Below are 14,281 nucleotides of genomic sequence, written 5' to 3'. Positions count from 1 at the left end.
GGTAATGGCTCCATTGCTATGCATTGTAAGAATGATGAGACTACACCGTCTTGGATTCCCATTCCTGAGGATTTGGTGTTAAACCCCATGGGAGATCATATGCATGCTGTTGTTAACAATATATATGATGATTTCCACTTGAATTATGATAATGGTGATTATTTATCACAACGTGCTATTGTATGTCCCACCAATAATGTTGTGGATGAACTAAACAATGTAGTTTTCGGCCATGTTCCAGGAGATTGCACTGATTATTTAAGTTGTGATTCAATATCAAAATCTACAGATCCTATCGATGAAATGGAGTTATTTTATCCGCCTGAATTATTGAATTCTATAGTTATCAACAATTTTCCACGACACAAAATTGGACTTAAAGTTGGTGCTCCTGTCATGCTTCTTCGGAACATTAACCAGTCATCGGGCATGTGTAATGGTACGCGGTTGATTATCACCCGATTAGGTGACAAAGTATTGGAAGGAGAAATTATTACTGGTACAAACAAGGGTCAACGTGTGTGCATTCTGCGGATAGTTCTTAATTCGACAGGGTGCAAATGGCCATTCACATTGAGAAGGTGTCAATTTCCAGTTCGATTGTGTTATGCGATGACAATCAACAAGAGCCAAGGTCAAACACTATCGAAAGTTTGTGTCTATCTTCGAGAGCCCGTTTTTTGTCATGGTCCCGTGTTACCTCTCGGAATGGACTTAAGTTTCTTATAGAGGATGGTAATGGTTGTTCCACTTCTGAAACCAGGAATGTAGTTTACAAAGAAATAATTTGTCGTCTGTAGGACGTCTTACTCTTTTGTTTCAGTATGCATATCACCTTTTGCTTTCTTAGTGGGTAGTTGTATGATGTAACTATTTTGGCATGTATTAAAAAAGTTGTATACCAAAGAATCCACCGTTTCCGAGTTGGTACTTTGAGTGCATCTTAATGAGGTGTTGGCAACACATTTTCATGCTAGCACTATGAGGAATAAATACCTCCTTGACACTGTAACCTTTGTGTACTTTATGAGGCAAATGCAAGTTCTGTTTTGTCTACGTCGCTGCTGAAATCAACACACGACAAGATGTACCAAAATTAACCATACTTTCTCTCAAATTTCAAAAAGAGAAACTAATGCATCTTTAAACATGCTTTCACTCTCACAGGCGTGGCGTGCTGCCGCGCGCAAATAGGCTAGTGATTCCTATAAATCTATTCCTAATAATAAAGTACGGATTAATTTTGTCGGATTCACCGTTATAATACGCTTCTTCCCGTGAATTTACAATTTCAGTTTAAATTTAAAACATATAGGCGAGATGGTACTATAATCTATCTATATATCCCTGCCCATATTTACGATGATTTTCATCCGTTGTCTGAGCCAGGCTATCCGCTGTGGGCCAGATTTTCGTCCGTCGTCAATGTGGCTCAACTTTGCCGGCCCATCTACTATATGAAAGAACGCAAAAAATAGATGGCAGAAAGCAGGATCCAACTCACAACCTCTGGCACGAACCTAATTCGCTGCAACCAGCAGAGCTAGGATTTGTTCGTGCTTTGAAAGAGGGTTTCCTAATCTTGAATAGTCACATCTCGACTTCTTCTATCAAACCACACCAGTTAATATACGTGCAGCTAGGATTTGTTCATGCTTTGACAGAGGGTTTCCTAATCTTCAAATAGTCCCACCTCGACTTCTTCTATCAAACCACACCAGTTAATATACGTGCAGCTAGGATTTGTTCATGCTTTGACAGAGGGTTTCCTAATCTTCAAATAGTCCCACCTCGACTTCTTCTATCAAACCACACCAGTTAATATACGTGCAGCTAGGATTTGTTCATGCTTTGACAGAGGGTTTCCTAATCTTGAATAGTCACATCTCGACTTCTTCTATCAAACCACACCAGTTAATATACGTGCAGCTAGGATTTGTTCATGCTTTGACAGAGGGTTTCCTAATCTTCAAATAGTCCCACCTCGACTTCTTCTATCAAACCACACCAGTTAATATACGTGCAGCTAGGATTTGTTCATGCTTTGACAGAGGGTTTCCTAATCTTCAAATAGTCCCACCTCGACTTCTTCTATCAAACCACACCAGTTAATATACATGTAAAACTTGCACATATCCAGAAGCTGGCTGCAAGATGATTCCTACAAGAGAACGGACGTACATACGCAGATTGCTATCGATGTGAAGAAATCACATGAAGGAAGAAAACTTGCTGGATGCATGGACGGTGAAGCGGGATGCATGGATGGCAAACTTGCTCGGAACAACCATAAACAGCGGGCCGAGGTCGGTCGAGCAGGGACGCCGCGAGGCGACCGAGGAGAGAAGAAGACGGGCGGCGCTCGAGGAAACAAGATGATGGACGAGGCAGAGGAGACGAAGGCACCATGCACCTGGTGCAGGCAGCAGCTGCAGACACAAGTTTGCCACATTGTCATTCATCGCCAATGTTTCTTTTCATGGGATACACGAGGTGAGCAACAATGCATGCATGTTTGCTCTAAGAAAACAATTATGTTTCTTTTTTAGAAGAAAATGGTCACGATAATTTAATCTGCTATTTAGTAGGATATCTGTAATCAAAAGAAGACGTAGTCTTAAATTCTTCTGTAGAGTTTTGCTGTTTTGGTATCTGAGTTGAGATTAAACAACGAGAATAGCTTCATTGGAATAGTTCTTCCTAGATTTTCGGATAATTCAACTCATCCAGTAGCTTGATAGTTTTGTCATTATTTTAGTATCTTATCTGTGTAACTTTATTATTAGGAGATTTATATTCACGATACTAGCGAATGGGTAGAAGTTAGGCAGAAGAAGATAGAAATAGAACTAATATCCTAATTTTTTCAGAGGAACTAATGAGTTAGTATCTGAATAAATTACTTTAGATTAGCTACTACTTTAAAAAAAGATGTCACTTTGAAATAGAGGCAGCTGTAGACCCGTGGGAAGGTGTGTGATACTTTTTTTTTTATTTCCTAGTTAGAACCAAAGGAGGCGTAAAACTGCTCGGAACTGTATACTGTTTTTACAGCTAGAGATGCTCTTAAGCCCAAGGTGATAGGTTTCCCCCTATAGAGCTTGATGATTCTAATATTGAAGTGGACAAGTATCACTTCAGATTTACACGAACATTTACCTAGTTCACTTGGCTAAGTGCACGATGTATCACACTACATAGCCATTTCATTCCATAAGATTTGAGTATTCTACTAGCTGAGCGCTTCCAAACGTACTAGTAGCAGCAGCTTCAACATCTGGACATAGTCCCTCTTACCTATAAACGACCATTATTCGACTCACCTGAGCACTCCATATAGTGCACTACTTAGTATTACAACTATATACAACACCCTTTTAACCGTGTCTGATCACAGTGACTGCACAACCAACATTCTCTTAACATTTTTGCTGCGACGTACGTGTGGATCTGCTCACTCGGATTTCTTCCTGCCTTCACCGGCTCCGGCGACCTTCCCGGCCTCCCCTTCGACCGGGATGAGCTCCTCTTCGCCGGCGACGATCCCCTTGGTGTGCTGCGCTATCCCGTACACCGTCGCGCCCACCGCTTCCATGCCCGCGCCCACCGCTTCCAGCACGTCTTCCACGATCTTGGTGTCTTCGGTGCCTTCACCCTGCATGCACACGTCATAGCTGAGCCATCAACCATGGATACATCACACTTACCGTAGAATCAGATACTCGTGGAGGGACACGACGGTGCACGTACCTTCGCCTTGGCCGTCCCGGTCATGCCGCCGCCGGTGGCGCTTTTGCCGGTCTCCACCACTCTGTTCGTCGCCTCCCCTGTCTTCTGCGCGACCTGCGACGTGGCGTCCCGGGTCTTGTCCACGGCGCCTCCCGCCGCGCCCATCACCGAGTCCTTGATGTACGCGGCCGTGTCGCCGGCCTTCTGCGCCATGGCTCCGGTCGCGTCCTTCACCTGGGCGGCCATGCTCCCGGTCCTATTCCCTGCGTCTCCGGTAGCCTCCTTGGCCCTGCCCATTGTTTGCTCGGTGGTGTCGCGGGTGTTGTCCGCCGTGCCTCCCGCTGCGCCCATCACCGAGTCCTTGACGTACGCAGCCGTGTCAGTGGCCTTCTGCGCCATGGCTCCGGTCGTGTCCTTCACCTGGGCAGCCATGCTTCCGGTCCTGTCCCCCGTGCCTCCGGTTGCGTCCTCGGCCTTGTTCATGGTTTGTGCGGTCATGTCGCGGGTCTTGTCCGCTGCCCCTGCGGCCGAGCGCTTGGCCTGCGTGCTCGTGTCGAAGCTCGGCTCCTCCGCCTTGTCAGCGGCGCGGGCTGCGGCCTCCTCCGCCTTCTCCTCGGCCTGGGCGGCAGCGTTCTTCCCTTGCTCCGCCATCTCCTTCGTGTACTCCGCCACCTTCTGCGCCGTGACCGCGGTCACCTCCTTGGCCTTCTGCGCCGCTTGCGCGGCGGTCGACAGCGTCACGTCCTTGGTTTTCACCGCCGCCTGCTGAGTGTAATCTGCCGTCGTCTTGCCGGCCGCCAGCGCGGTGTCCTTGGCCTTCTCGGCGGCCGTCTTGGCGTACTCCGCGGCCGTCCCGCCGGTGGAGACCGTGACGTCCTTGCCCTTCACCGCCGCCTGCTGCGTGTACTCGGCCGTCGTCTTGCCTGCCGCCAGCGCCGCCTCCCTCGCCTTCTCGGCGGCCGTCTTGGCGTACTCCGCGGCCGTCCCGCCGGTGCTCACCGTGACGTCCTTGGCCTTCACGGCGGCCTGCTTCGCGTACTCCGCCGTCATCTCGCCCGTGGTCAGCGTCACCTCCTTCGCCTTTGCTGCGGCCTGTTTGGCGTACTCGGCGGCGGTAGCCGTGGCCTCCTCCGTCCCTTCCGCGGTGACCTGCGCGCCATGCGCACCGGCGTCCTTGGTTCCGGCGCCCTTGGCCACAGTTTGGTCTCCCGTGATTCCGAGCGCTTGCATGGCCGCGTCCTTGGCGCTGCGCGCGGAGTCGCCCTCTTTGCCCCTGTCCTCGGTGGCGTGGGTGACCGCCGCCGAGCCCTTCTGCTCCTTGTGGCCCGTGCCATGCCCACGGCCCTCCTCCTGCTTCGTGTGGTGCTGCTTCTCAGCGCCCCGAGAAGACGCCACCGTGGCGCCTGCCGGCGCGTTGGTGCCGCGCGCGGCGCTCTCTCTGCCCTGCTTGTCGTGGCCGCCCTCGGCCGCGCGGGTGACCGCCGCCGAGCCCTTCTGCTCCTTGTGGGCCGTGCCATGCCCACGGCCCTCCTCCTGCCTCGCGGCGTGCTGCATCTCGGTGCCCCGAGACGACGCCGTCGTGCCCCCTGCCGGCGCGTTGGCGCCGTGCCCGTGCGCCGCGCGGCCCTGCTGGGCGCCCTCGGGAAGGGTCTTGTGCTCCTGGTAGGAGACGACCGTGGCGCCGGGCGCCTGGGTGACGGTCACCGCCCCCCTGGCGCCAACGGCGGCGCCGCCGTGCTGCAGGTTCTGGTTGTACCGCTCCTGCGCGGCGCGGATGGCGTCCGCCGAGTTCTGCTGCGCCTCCGCGCGGAACTTGCCGATCTCCTCCAGGCTGACGCCGCCCTGGCCGCCTTCCTCCCGCTTCGAGGCGGCCTCCTTCCTGCTCTGCTGCTGCGACGCCATTGTCAGTGGCTCAGCGAGACAGACGCGATCGAGTGCGTGCTAGCTCGGACGCTGGTGTGTGGAGCTGGACGTGGTGACTGCTGTCTGGTGAGTGAGTGGCTTTGCCAGTTCTTTCCTGATCGGCAGACGACCGTGGCGAGGTCCGCTTAAAATGGTGCCGCTGAGCGGCGGCTTGTCGGGGGTCGGTCGAGGTCGACGCGGCGTACGGAGCATGACAGGGCGACACGTGTGGAGCAGAGAGGATATAGAGAACTGCGCAGAGCGGCGGGGTCTCATCGGGGGCGAAGGCACTGAGCGGCGTGAGGACACGAGGGCGGCTCACGTGAGACCGTGTCCACGTGCCAAGCCGCCATGGCTGAGGCACCCGAGCGCTCTGCCACGGATCAGGGTACGTGGCCGAACCCAAGGACAACCTAGGTCGGTGGCCATGCGGATATGGCAGCACGAACAGTGCGTCTATTTTTTAGCGAAATGGTTCTCCTAATTTGGACCTCAAATGCTCAATATTAAACTAGGGGGAAATAAAAATACATTAAAGAAAAATCAAATTATTTCACAACAAATGTTGCTTAGCTTTTGTCAGTGTGCAAATTTCAGTAATGAAATGACATTCTTGGAGGTCTGGACTAAACTAAAAAAATAAGCACTTCAAAACGCTTTAAAATATTGCTTTGAAAATGCTTTTCAGAAACTCTTTTTTGGCGCATCTATCTATTATTCTTCAGGAAAATTTAGGCATATTTGTAAAAAATTCAGATTTTTTTTAAAAATAACTATTTTTTATTTAACTATCCACAAGGGTGCATTTAAACACGGGAGAAGAAACTTGAAGGAGTACTCACGCTCGTGTGTTCGTGTGGCCATAGAGATGAATCACATGACCACTTCTAGCATTTTCTTAACTTAGGTTTGGGCCTTGTTTTGATCTAAAAGTTATACAATAAAATATACCAAGTTAGTTTTGATCTAAACCTGAGACCAAAACTATGTTAGAAGAAAGAAAAATATAACTGAACGAGCTAGACAAGATTATAAAATATGCCCTAACTAGTCTGTATTTATATATTTATTGGGATCTATTTTTCTCCTGATTGTTGGCTAAGCAAGGGATGTCTCGGCCATTGCGCGTTGACACATAAGTGGATGTATAGTTTCTAAATATTGTGTAGAATATAAGTCCTTACACTTTTCACTATGTGAAAAATTTCTGCATAAGCAGATCTTAATATGAAAAGTTGTACATGTCACAGTTAAATAAAATATGTCTATTTAGTATGCAGTAATGCATGTTGCATGGTAGATGATTCTCATGCGTAGATCACACAGATGTTAGCGGAATATCTGAATATGAAATGTTGTGTATGTCACAAATAAATGCAATGTGATTTTAAATCCTTTTAGAATCCACTATTTAGCCCCTCCCTCACCGCCCCAACTCCCGCCGCCATTCTTCCTCTGTTCGCGCTCTCCCGCCGACGCGCATCGGTACCGACGAGCAGGTAAGTGGGGCATCTTCATCGGCCGGCTGTCCACGGCGTCAGAGCTCCTTCACCGGCCGGCGTTCATCTTCCACCACCGTCCCCCCCCCCCTCGTCCTCAAGCTGCAGCCATGGCCTTTGTGAGTTCAATCCCCTTTTCTCACTGTTCCTTCTAGCTAGATCTGAGCTGCAGCTAGGGTTTGATCTTGATGCATGGTTGATTAATGGTCTGATCTGTGAGCTGATATGGTTGGTTGCTATGTTGTGGTTACAATTTGTGGTAGGGCTAGATGTTCAAGCATGTGGTAGGCTAGATTAGTAGTAGAGTTTGAAGTTGAACCTTGTGCTTGTGTTGAACCATACTCAGATCTGTGATTTTGTAGCTATTGGTGGTCATGTGCTTGCTATGATAGTGACGAACCATGTACATGTATGCTTAGTATGATAGTGATGAAGCATGTGCTTGCTATGATAGTGATGAAGCATGGATTGTCCGATATGTTGTGTGCTATGCTCACTGTCAATGCGTGCTACGATTGTTGGACATGACCACGCAGACGCAAGATCTTAGTCAGGTCCTTGTCGTGTACAACAGCCAGTTTGCTCCATCGTTTGTCGAGGACTCGGAGCCTATGTACAAAATGGCACCTGATTCAGAGGTGTTCGAGTCCAATTCTCTCTATGTGCCAGTAGTGCTCGTTGAGCCAACTACTGTTGTTGTTGCTGCTGCCGCTGCACTCAAGCTAGCAGCAGCAAAGGCAAAGAAGGATAGTAGGTCGAACAACATGAAGTGGCAGTTGTTCATGTCCACGTTCGTGCTGAGCAAGATGTGTGAGCTCATCTCTAGTGGAGTTAGGACTGACAAGGGCTTCAAGGAGGTGCACTTGAACACCGTTGCGAAGTAGGTGTTAGAGTTCTCTGGGCAAGAGGTGTCTGCCACCTAGGTGTACAACCACCTGAGGAAGTGGAGAAGTCGATGGATCCAAGTGTCCAAGCTGAGAGACCTTAGCGGCGCCTCATGGGATGAGAACACTTGCTCCATAGTTCTTGAGGCAGAGCACTACACCGGCCATGTCGCGGTTAGCTCACAGCCCTCTTCCTTTTCATACTGTGCACCATTGCCTACTCCTAATCGCAACTAACAACACTTGTGTTTCATTCTTAGGACCACCCAAGGGACGCTGAGTTCCTCAACACACCCATCCAGAACTATAACCAGATGCAGCACATCTTCTCCTTCGGGCTGGCAACTGGGAAGCATGCCATGGGATCGGGGGAGCCTCTTGGTTCTCCCATGCCTGACTTCCCTGGGACCCCGGACGTCGAGATCCTTGATGGCCCTGACAAGCCCGCTGCGAAGCCCTTCGACAAGCCATTTGACCCCATAGATAGGAAGAGGAAGAGAGGAGGCCTGATGGAGGAGGAGATCAATGTCTTCTGCAGCATGACTGAGGCGGTGAAGGAGGTGACAACAGCCATCAGGGAGTGCAAGCCCCTCGACGTCCACCCTGACCTGTATGGCGTTGTCATGACCCAGGGTGGCTTCAGCGACGAGGCTCTCATGGCAGCTCTCAGCCACCTGCTTGACAACAAGGCCCAGGGTGTTGGGTTCGTTGTCATGGCCGACGCTCACAGGATGCTGTGGCGCAGGAGCTAGCTGGGCAAGCACTACTACTAGAGTAGTGCTGCTTGTGAGCGTGCATGATCCCCAACGGCGATGGTGATGGCGACAACGACAACGATGACGATGACGACGTACATTTTGTGTAGCTAGGGCTCAAAAACTATTTCATGGTCTGTATATTTTGGTGAGCTGGTATATACTAACCCCTCACGCTGATGGTGAACTTGCGGTGGTAGGACGACACCCTCTTTTGGATGTGGTGGTAGGTTAACACCAAGGTAGTGCTAGAAAGAACTTGCTATGCCGTATGATCATGCATGCTTTACTTCTCTTCTGCTCCATTGTTGTTTGTGTGCTACTTTGCTTGCTACTTGTGTTCCATTGTTGCTGCTTCAACTCTTGCTCTTGTGCATTGCTAGGGCAAGTGGTATGTCGTGTTCATTGGTGAGGTTCCAGGGGTTTATAGTTCATGGGAAGAAGCCAATGCACAAGTGGCATCGTATAGCAACAGCAACTATAGAGGGTTCAAGACTAAGCAGGCAGCAGAACAAGCTTACTCCGCCTGGGTGCGAAAGCACGGAGGCAGCAGTGTCGACAATGCCAAGGTTGGAGCTGTCAAAGTGGAAGCTGCTAAGGTGGATCGTCAGTTCGGCCTGAAGCTGAAGAACTTCATCATCTTCGCCCAGTTCGTCACCATTGCTGTGTTGTGGCGTTGGTGTGCTAGGTGTGATCATTGTGGGTAAGCTCACCCAATAGGGTGCAAGGTAAGCACAACATGTACGCCGTATGCAACCAAACGCCGTGTTCATGTGCCGCTAGGGCCAATGCAGCCAACCAAACAAAGTGCGCTTACATATTACCTAATGCAGGGATTAGGGATGCAGGCAACCAATCAAGTTGCATATGGCGTATTAGGGCCTATTTTTGCTCAACCAGGCTAGGTTGAGAAGTTCGTGCGATGCAGGAACTGATGACAAAGGCAATCAAACACGCCCTTTGTTGTCCTGGTGAGTGGTGAGTGGTGACTCGATCTTTGAGTATGGCAAGTTTTTTTTGTAAGGGCGTTCTTTGCTCCAAATAAGGACTTCCATTAAAACCCCTTCCCCAACACAACCTGACATGCATCCTGCCGCTGAAACTTGCCAAGGTGAGCTGAAGTTGTACTATAGTAATTTTTACTTTCTCGGTTTTAAAATAGATTATTCAACTTTATACTAACTTTGTACTAAATTTAGTATAAAGTTGAGCCATTTATTTAGGAACGGAGAAAGTACTTTTTAAGTACTGTAACTGGTAGCAAGGCTGTCGCCCAATCTGGAACTTCAAGCCCCGGACAAACACTGGAACACAGTCAGGCCCCCCCTGCTTCTCTGGTGTGTCTGAAACCACCGCCACGGCGTCGTGTTTCGCTGAAAAGCGTCCAGCCATCAGCCGGGCCGTGCGTGCAGCGGCTGACAATCTGAAGTTGTGGGCGTACAAGCTCAAACCTAAAGATAGACATGCCTTGCCTTGCTAGCTTGGGCCCCGTATTTGATGGCTCTTTTCCTGTGATTCTCCTGCAATCAGGTCTTCCGATCTCTGTATGATCTCCCTGTACCATGGGCCCGCTCGCTGTATTTTGCAGCTTTGAGAAATATATATTCAGGTGGGGCTGCTCGCTCCCCGGTGTTTCGTCGGAATATGTCGAAACGTGTGTATCGTGTTCTTTTGGGCATATCCTCTGTTTGCTTGACATTATATAATGTTTTCCTTTTAACTCAATTTTACGGTAATATTCTGCTTAGGTTCTCTTAATTATCTTTTTTTGCGCAGTAGGTTCTCTTATCTTTTGATGTTTTGATGTTTAGAAATTGTTTTGCTTACAAGCACGAAACTTAAATAGAAAGTCAAGATTACATAGACAAATGGACCATAATAAAATGAGAAACAAGTACAGAACACTGATTCAACATGTAAATCAAACACTTCATTTTTAGTCCATGTACATACACATGGTCTTATTTACCACCGTCTGTTCTCAATATGGATTCTCATAATACATTCAAAGGTCATTCTATTGCCTGTAGAAAGCATTCAGAAGGTCGTCATATCATCTATAAACGGGATGTCCCATAGTATAGTACATCCAAAAGTTCGTCATATCCCGTATAAATAGCACACATATGTAATAATATCACTGGTTATTTTCTTGTCCACTAGCTGCAAGTTTGTGGATGTGTGACCAACTCAACTAGATCCATCTCCTCCTCCTTCATATGCACGGTTTTGATTTCTGGTGGGCCTGTCGGCATCACCAATGGCAATCATCCAGATTCAATGTTTACGAGCGCATCGTCATCCCATGTCATATTCATATCTATCTCATGGTCAATCTTAATAGCATAATCAATATGGTTGTCAATCTTAATAGCATAATCAATATGGTGGATGATATAGTGCATGTCAACAGCATCATCTATGTTGTAAGCCTGGTATTGCACCTCCTCTGCGTTAAATAAACCATCAAACATGTCCACAGAAAAGTCATCAGGTGTGGGAACTAGAATTTCTTCACATGAGTGAATCTGTCTGTCATCTGTGCTGAATATTCCTTGGGTGACCATTATGTTAGATGGGTTGGATTCTGGCCACTTATCATTCATATGTGCCCGATTTTGTGTTGGGGGTGCTGGTGAAGATGCTGACAATGAAGGTTCTTTCGGATCTAGAGGAGCAATGACCTTGCTAGAGTCAATCCCAAGGCTTTTGATGTAGTTCTGTAGAAGGGTCCCTGATTTGGGATTCTTGACTTTAGTGCCGGTCCGCCTCCGCGCAAATTGCCTTCTCTTTGTTGCATTCCAATGATTTTTTATGGAGTTCTCCGTTCTCCCAGGGAGGCGCTTAGCTATCTCTGCCCATTTGTTGCCAACCTCCTTGTGCGTTTGTATCAGAACCATATCTTCCTCCTCACTCCAAGTATCTTTCTGCATTTGTGGTTCCATGCACAATTTTTTATTGCAAAGCATGAATAATACACAGACTGAAGTGTTTTTGGGAGAGAAAAAAAGAACTTTGACAAAAACTATTTTAAATTTGGAAAATATTCGTGTCCATTTTTTGTGTTCTTCCATGAAATTTACCCACTATGGTTATTTACCATTAAACATTGTAGACTTTTTAAGTTAATAGGGGAAAATGGTACTCACTCGATTAATTTCTGCTAAAGGATCTTCTACAGATGCCTAACAATCAAACTAAATAACAAATCATATATCTTATGTCTTATTGGCTTATGGGCCAGGGCCCAAGCCAAAAGATATCTTGCTAATTTAAAGAATATACAACCTAAATGAGAAATTGTGAGGATCCCTTCCGTAACTTGGTGCTGCTTTGGACAGGTTGGTTTTAACAAACATGTTCTACACCTTGCAAAAAAGAAAAGAAAGGGACAAGCATGTTCTATAGGTATTGCTTGCAATGGCACAGAAGTGTCCAGGGAAGAGTGAGTTCAGAATGGTTGGTTTTAACAAACATGTTCTACACCTTGCAAAAAAAAACAAAGGGACAAGCATGTTCTATAGGTATTCCTGCAAGAGTCATCAGTTGCTGCCAATTAGAGCAGCTCGAATTGGCAGCAACTGATGACTCTGAGAGAGGGAACTTCAGACAGGAATCTAACAGAGCACTTCCTACCAATCAACTGGTACAGGAGTACAGCAGATACAGGATTAATATAACTTGCTTCTAACCCTTTCGCTTCTTCCAAAACTGATTGTTATCTCCATCGTTTAGGCCTACAATTTATTGAAGGATTGGGTCTACTCAGTTCAAACACAAGTTAGAGAGACTAACCTTGATGTTAGGTCTCAAATGGTTGTGCCATCTTTCTCTGCATTGCTTTCCTACTCTTGCAGGCAGCATTTGCGCCATCTGAGACCACTTCCTCAGTCCAAACTGTTCCACTAACTTTACTAACTTCCTGTTAAAATTCGCAAGAACAAACTGATTGATAACATGCAGAAAGCAACTAATAGCATAACTTACAGTAATGCGACGATTTTTTAACTTTTGGTGGAGGCAATATTTAACAAAGCATGCATAAACTGTTCCAATTTACCTGTCTTCTTCCGGTGTCCATTGCCCTTTGACAACATTAGCCTTCTTGACAGCCTTACTCGAGGCCTTCCTTCTTGGAATAAACCTGCCGCTCATCTCATACGTCTTGTATGATCCCATTCCACCTCCTATGAGATGTGAAATCTCAGGTTTTGGCGACAAGAGAGGCAAGTGAGGTCCAGGATTATGAATGATCGATGAAGCACCGTCAGCGACGTCTTTCTTGGTTATGCCTTGTGGATAGGACTCATGATAGAAGGTTGCAAACGGAACTATCGATCCAGTGGCAGGTTCAAATGAACGATCAACAGAATGGAGCTCATAGTGGCCATTTTGCTGCACATGGAAATCAATTGTCACGTCATCACAGCTCCCTGAATGGAGCTGGAAGCAACTGAAACCCATGGGAGGGTGTTTCAGAAGCTAACTAGGGGGAGCGAGAGATTGGATGATGCTTCCTCTTTACCTGCATCTCTCTGAGGAGGAGACATTGGCGCAGCATGTCACATTATATCTAAACAAGAACATATGACCCTTAAAGACCACAAGTTAAGTTAGTTTTATAGCTTTATAAATTGGCATCGTTAATGAAACATTTACTATCATAAATAGATTACTGCATGCAAGAGAACTAGTAATAAAGCATGCATTACTCCCAAACGTGGGACACACCCCATCCACTGCAGCATGTTGGTCATGCACATATTAGCATTGGAGTGCATGTCATATGATGCTATTAATGGTTTCGTTTTTTATGTGATCAAAAGTAAGCACAACTACTTAGCAAACAAAGTAATTATGTATGCATTTGCATGTAGGATCAATTAAAAAAAGGGCAACCTGGTGCATGTAGCTCCCGCTTGCGCAGGGTCCAGGGAAGGGTCCGACCACTTTGGGTTTATAATACGCAGTCTTTTCCTACATTTCTGTAAGAGGCTGTTTCCAGGACTTGAACCATGTAGGATCAATTAATTGCACAAAATTTTATTGTACATGTAAATATAATTTTAAGTCAAATGCTTGTAAGGCGAACAAATACGAACAATCAACTACATAGGTTCAGATTATTCAACTGGGAAGAGAAGCAGGAAGACGATCATACTGAGTGTCTGCAAGCAGCTCGAAGCAAACAGAGCACTCCTGCCCGGCGAACTTGGCAAGTGGCAACGACCTCACTGTGCGTGTCGTCGGCGTCAACGGCGCCATCGTCTTCCGCACACCGCACAAGCTCTGACGGGCATGAAAGTGACGACCACTGCTGCCTGGGCTGCCATACTTGATCCCAGACAGAGATGCTCTTGCTTGCAGCCATGAGCTAACATCGTCGCCCCTGACATCCACCATCGCCATCTTGAGGAGCATACTGAAGAATGGTGACCTGCAACAGAATCAGGAAATACATCACTTGTCTTAGATCGTTCTAGACCTCTCTGCACTTGACTATAAACTACTG

At 47.4% G+C, this 14,281-nt stretch overlaps 2 protein-coding genes and 1 pseudogene across 2 annotated transcripts; 1 reads left to right on the top strand and 2 right to left on the bottom strand.

The window, feature by feature from the left end:
- Positions 1–3,083: 3,083 nt before the first annotated feature.
- Positions 3,084–5,757, bottom strand: LOC125527556 (embryonic protein DC-8-like). Its single transcript, XM_048692075.1, has 2 exons — positions 3,751–5,757; positions 3,084–3,655 (listed from the first exon to the last, which is right to left on the bottom strand). The coding sequence occupies exons 1-2, from the start codon at positions 5,629–5,631 to the stop codon at positions 3,455–3,457; spliced, it is 2,082 nt and encodes a 693-aa protein (XP_048548032.1). The 5' UTR covers positions 5,632–5,757; the 3' UTR covers positions 3,084–3,454.
- A 1,897-nt stretch (positions 5,758–7,654) lies between these two features.
- Positions 7,655–8,766, top strand: LOC125533075 (annotated as a pseudogene).
- A 2,270-nt stretch (positions 8,767–11,036) lies between these two features.
- Positions 11,037–13,233, bottom strand: LOC125538095 (transcription factor MYB15-like). Its single transcript, XM_048701396.1, has 3 exons — positions 12,830–13,233; positions 12,565–12,691; positions 11,037–11,696 (listed from the first exon to the last, which is right to left on the bottom strand). Exons 1-3 carry the CDS (start codon positions 13,231–13,233, stop codon positions 11,037–11,039), a joined length of 1,191 nt encoding a protein of 396 aa, XP_048557353.1.
- Between the last annotated feature and the right edge of the window lie 1,048 nt (positions 13,234–14,281).

This window comes from Triticum urartu, chromosome 1 (genome assembly GCF_003073215.2).
Source record: "Triticum urartu cultivar G1812 chromosome 1, Tu2.1, whole genome shotgun sequence".
NCBI classification, from domain to species: Eukaryota; Viridiplantae; Streptophyta; class Magnoliopsida; order Poales; family Poaceae; genus Triticum; species Triticum urartu.
Note: the sequence above shows the minus strand (reverse complement) of the source record. Positions and strands in the feature narration are given on the sequence as shown.

Excerpts from the sequence above, each read along its gene's own strand:
- LOC125527556 (XM_048692075.1), bottom strand. The coding sequence starts at position 5,631 with ATGGCGTCGCAGCAGCAGAGCAGGAAGGAGGCCGCCTCGAAGCGGGAG. Across the intron at positions 3,656-3,750 it reads CCGGGACGGCCAAGGCGAAG|GGTGAAGGCACCGAAGACAC; the intron begins GTACGTGCACCG and ends GTGTGCATGCAG.
- LOC125538095 (XM_048701396.1), bottom strand. The coding sequence starts at position 13,233 with ATGGGTTTCAGTTGCTTCCAGCTCCATTCAGGGAGCTGTGATGACGTG. Across the intron at positions 12,692-12,829 it reads TGGACACCGGAAGAAGACAG|GAAGTTAGTAAAGTTAGTGG; the intron begins GTAAATTGGAAC and ends GAATTTTAACAG. Across the intron at positions 11,697-12,564 it reads ATTTGAGACCTAACATCAAG|AAAGATACTTGGAGTGAGGA; the intron begins GTTAGTCTCTCT and ends CCACAAATGCAG.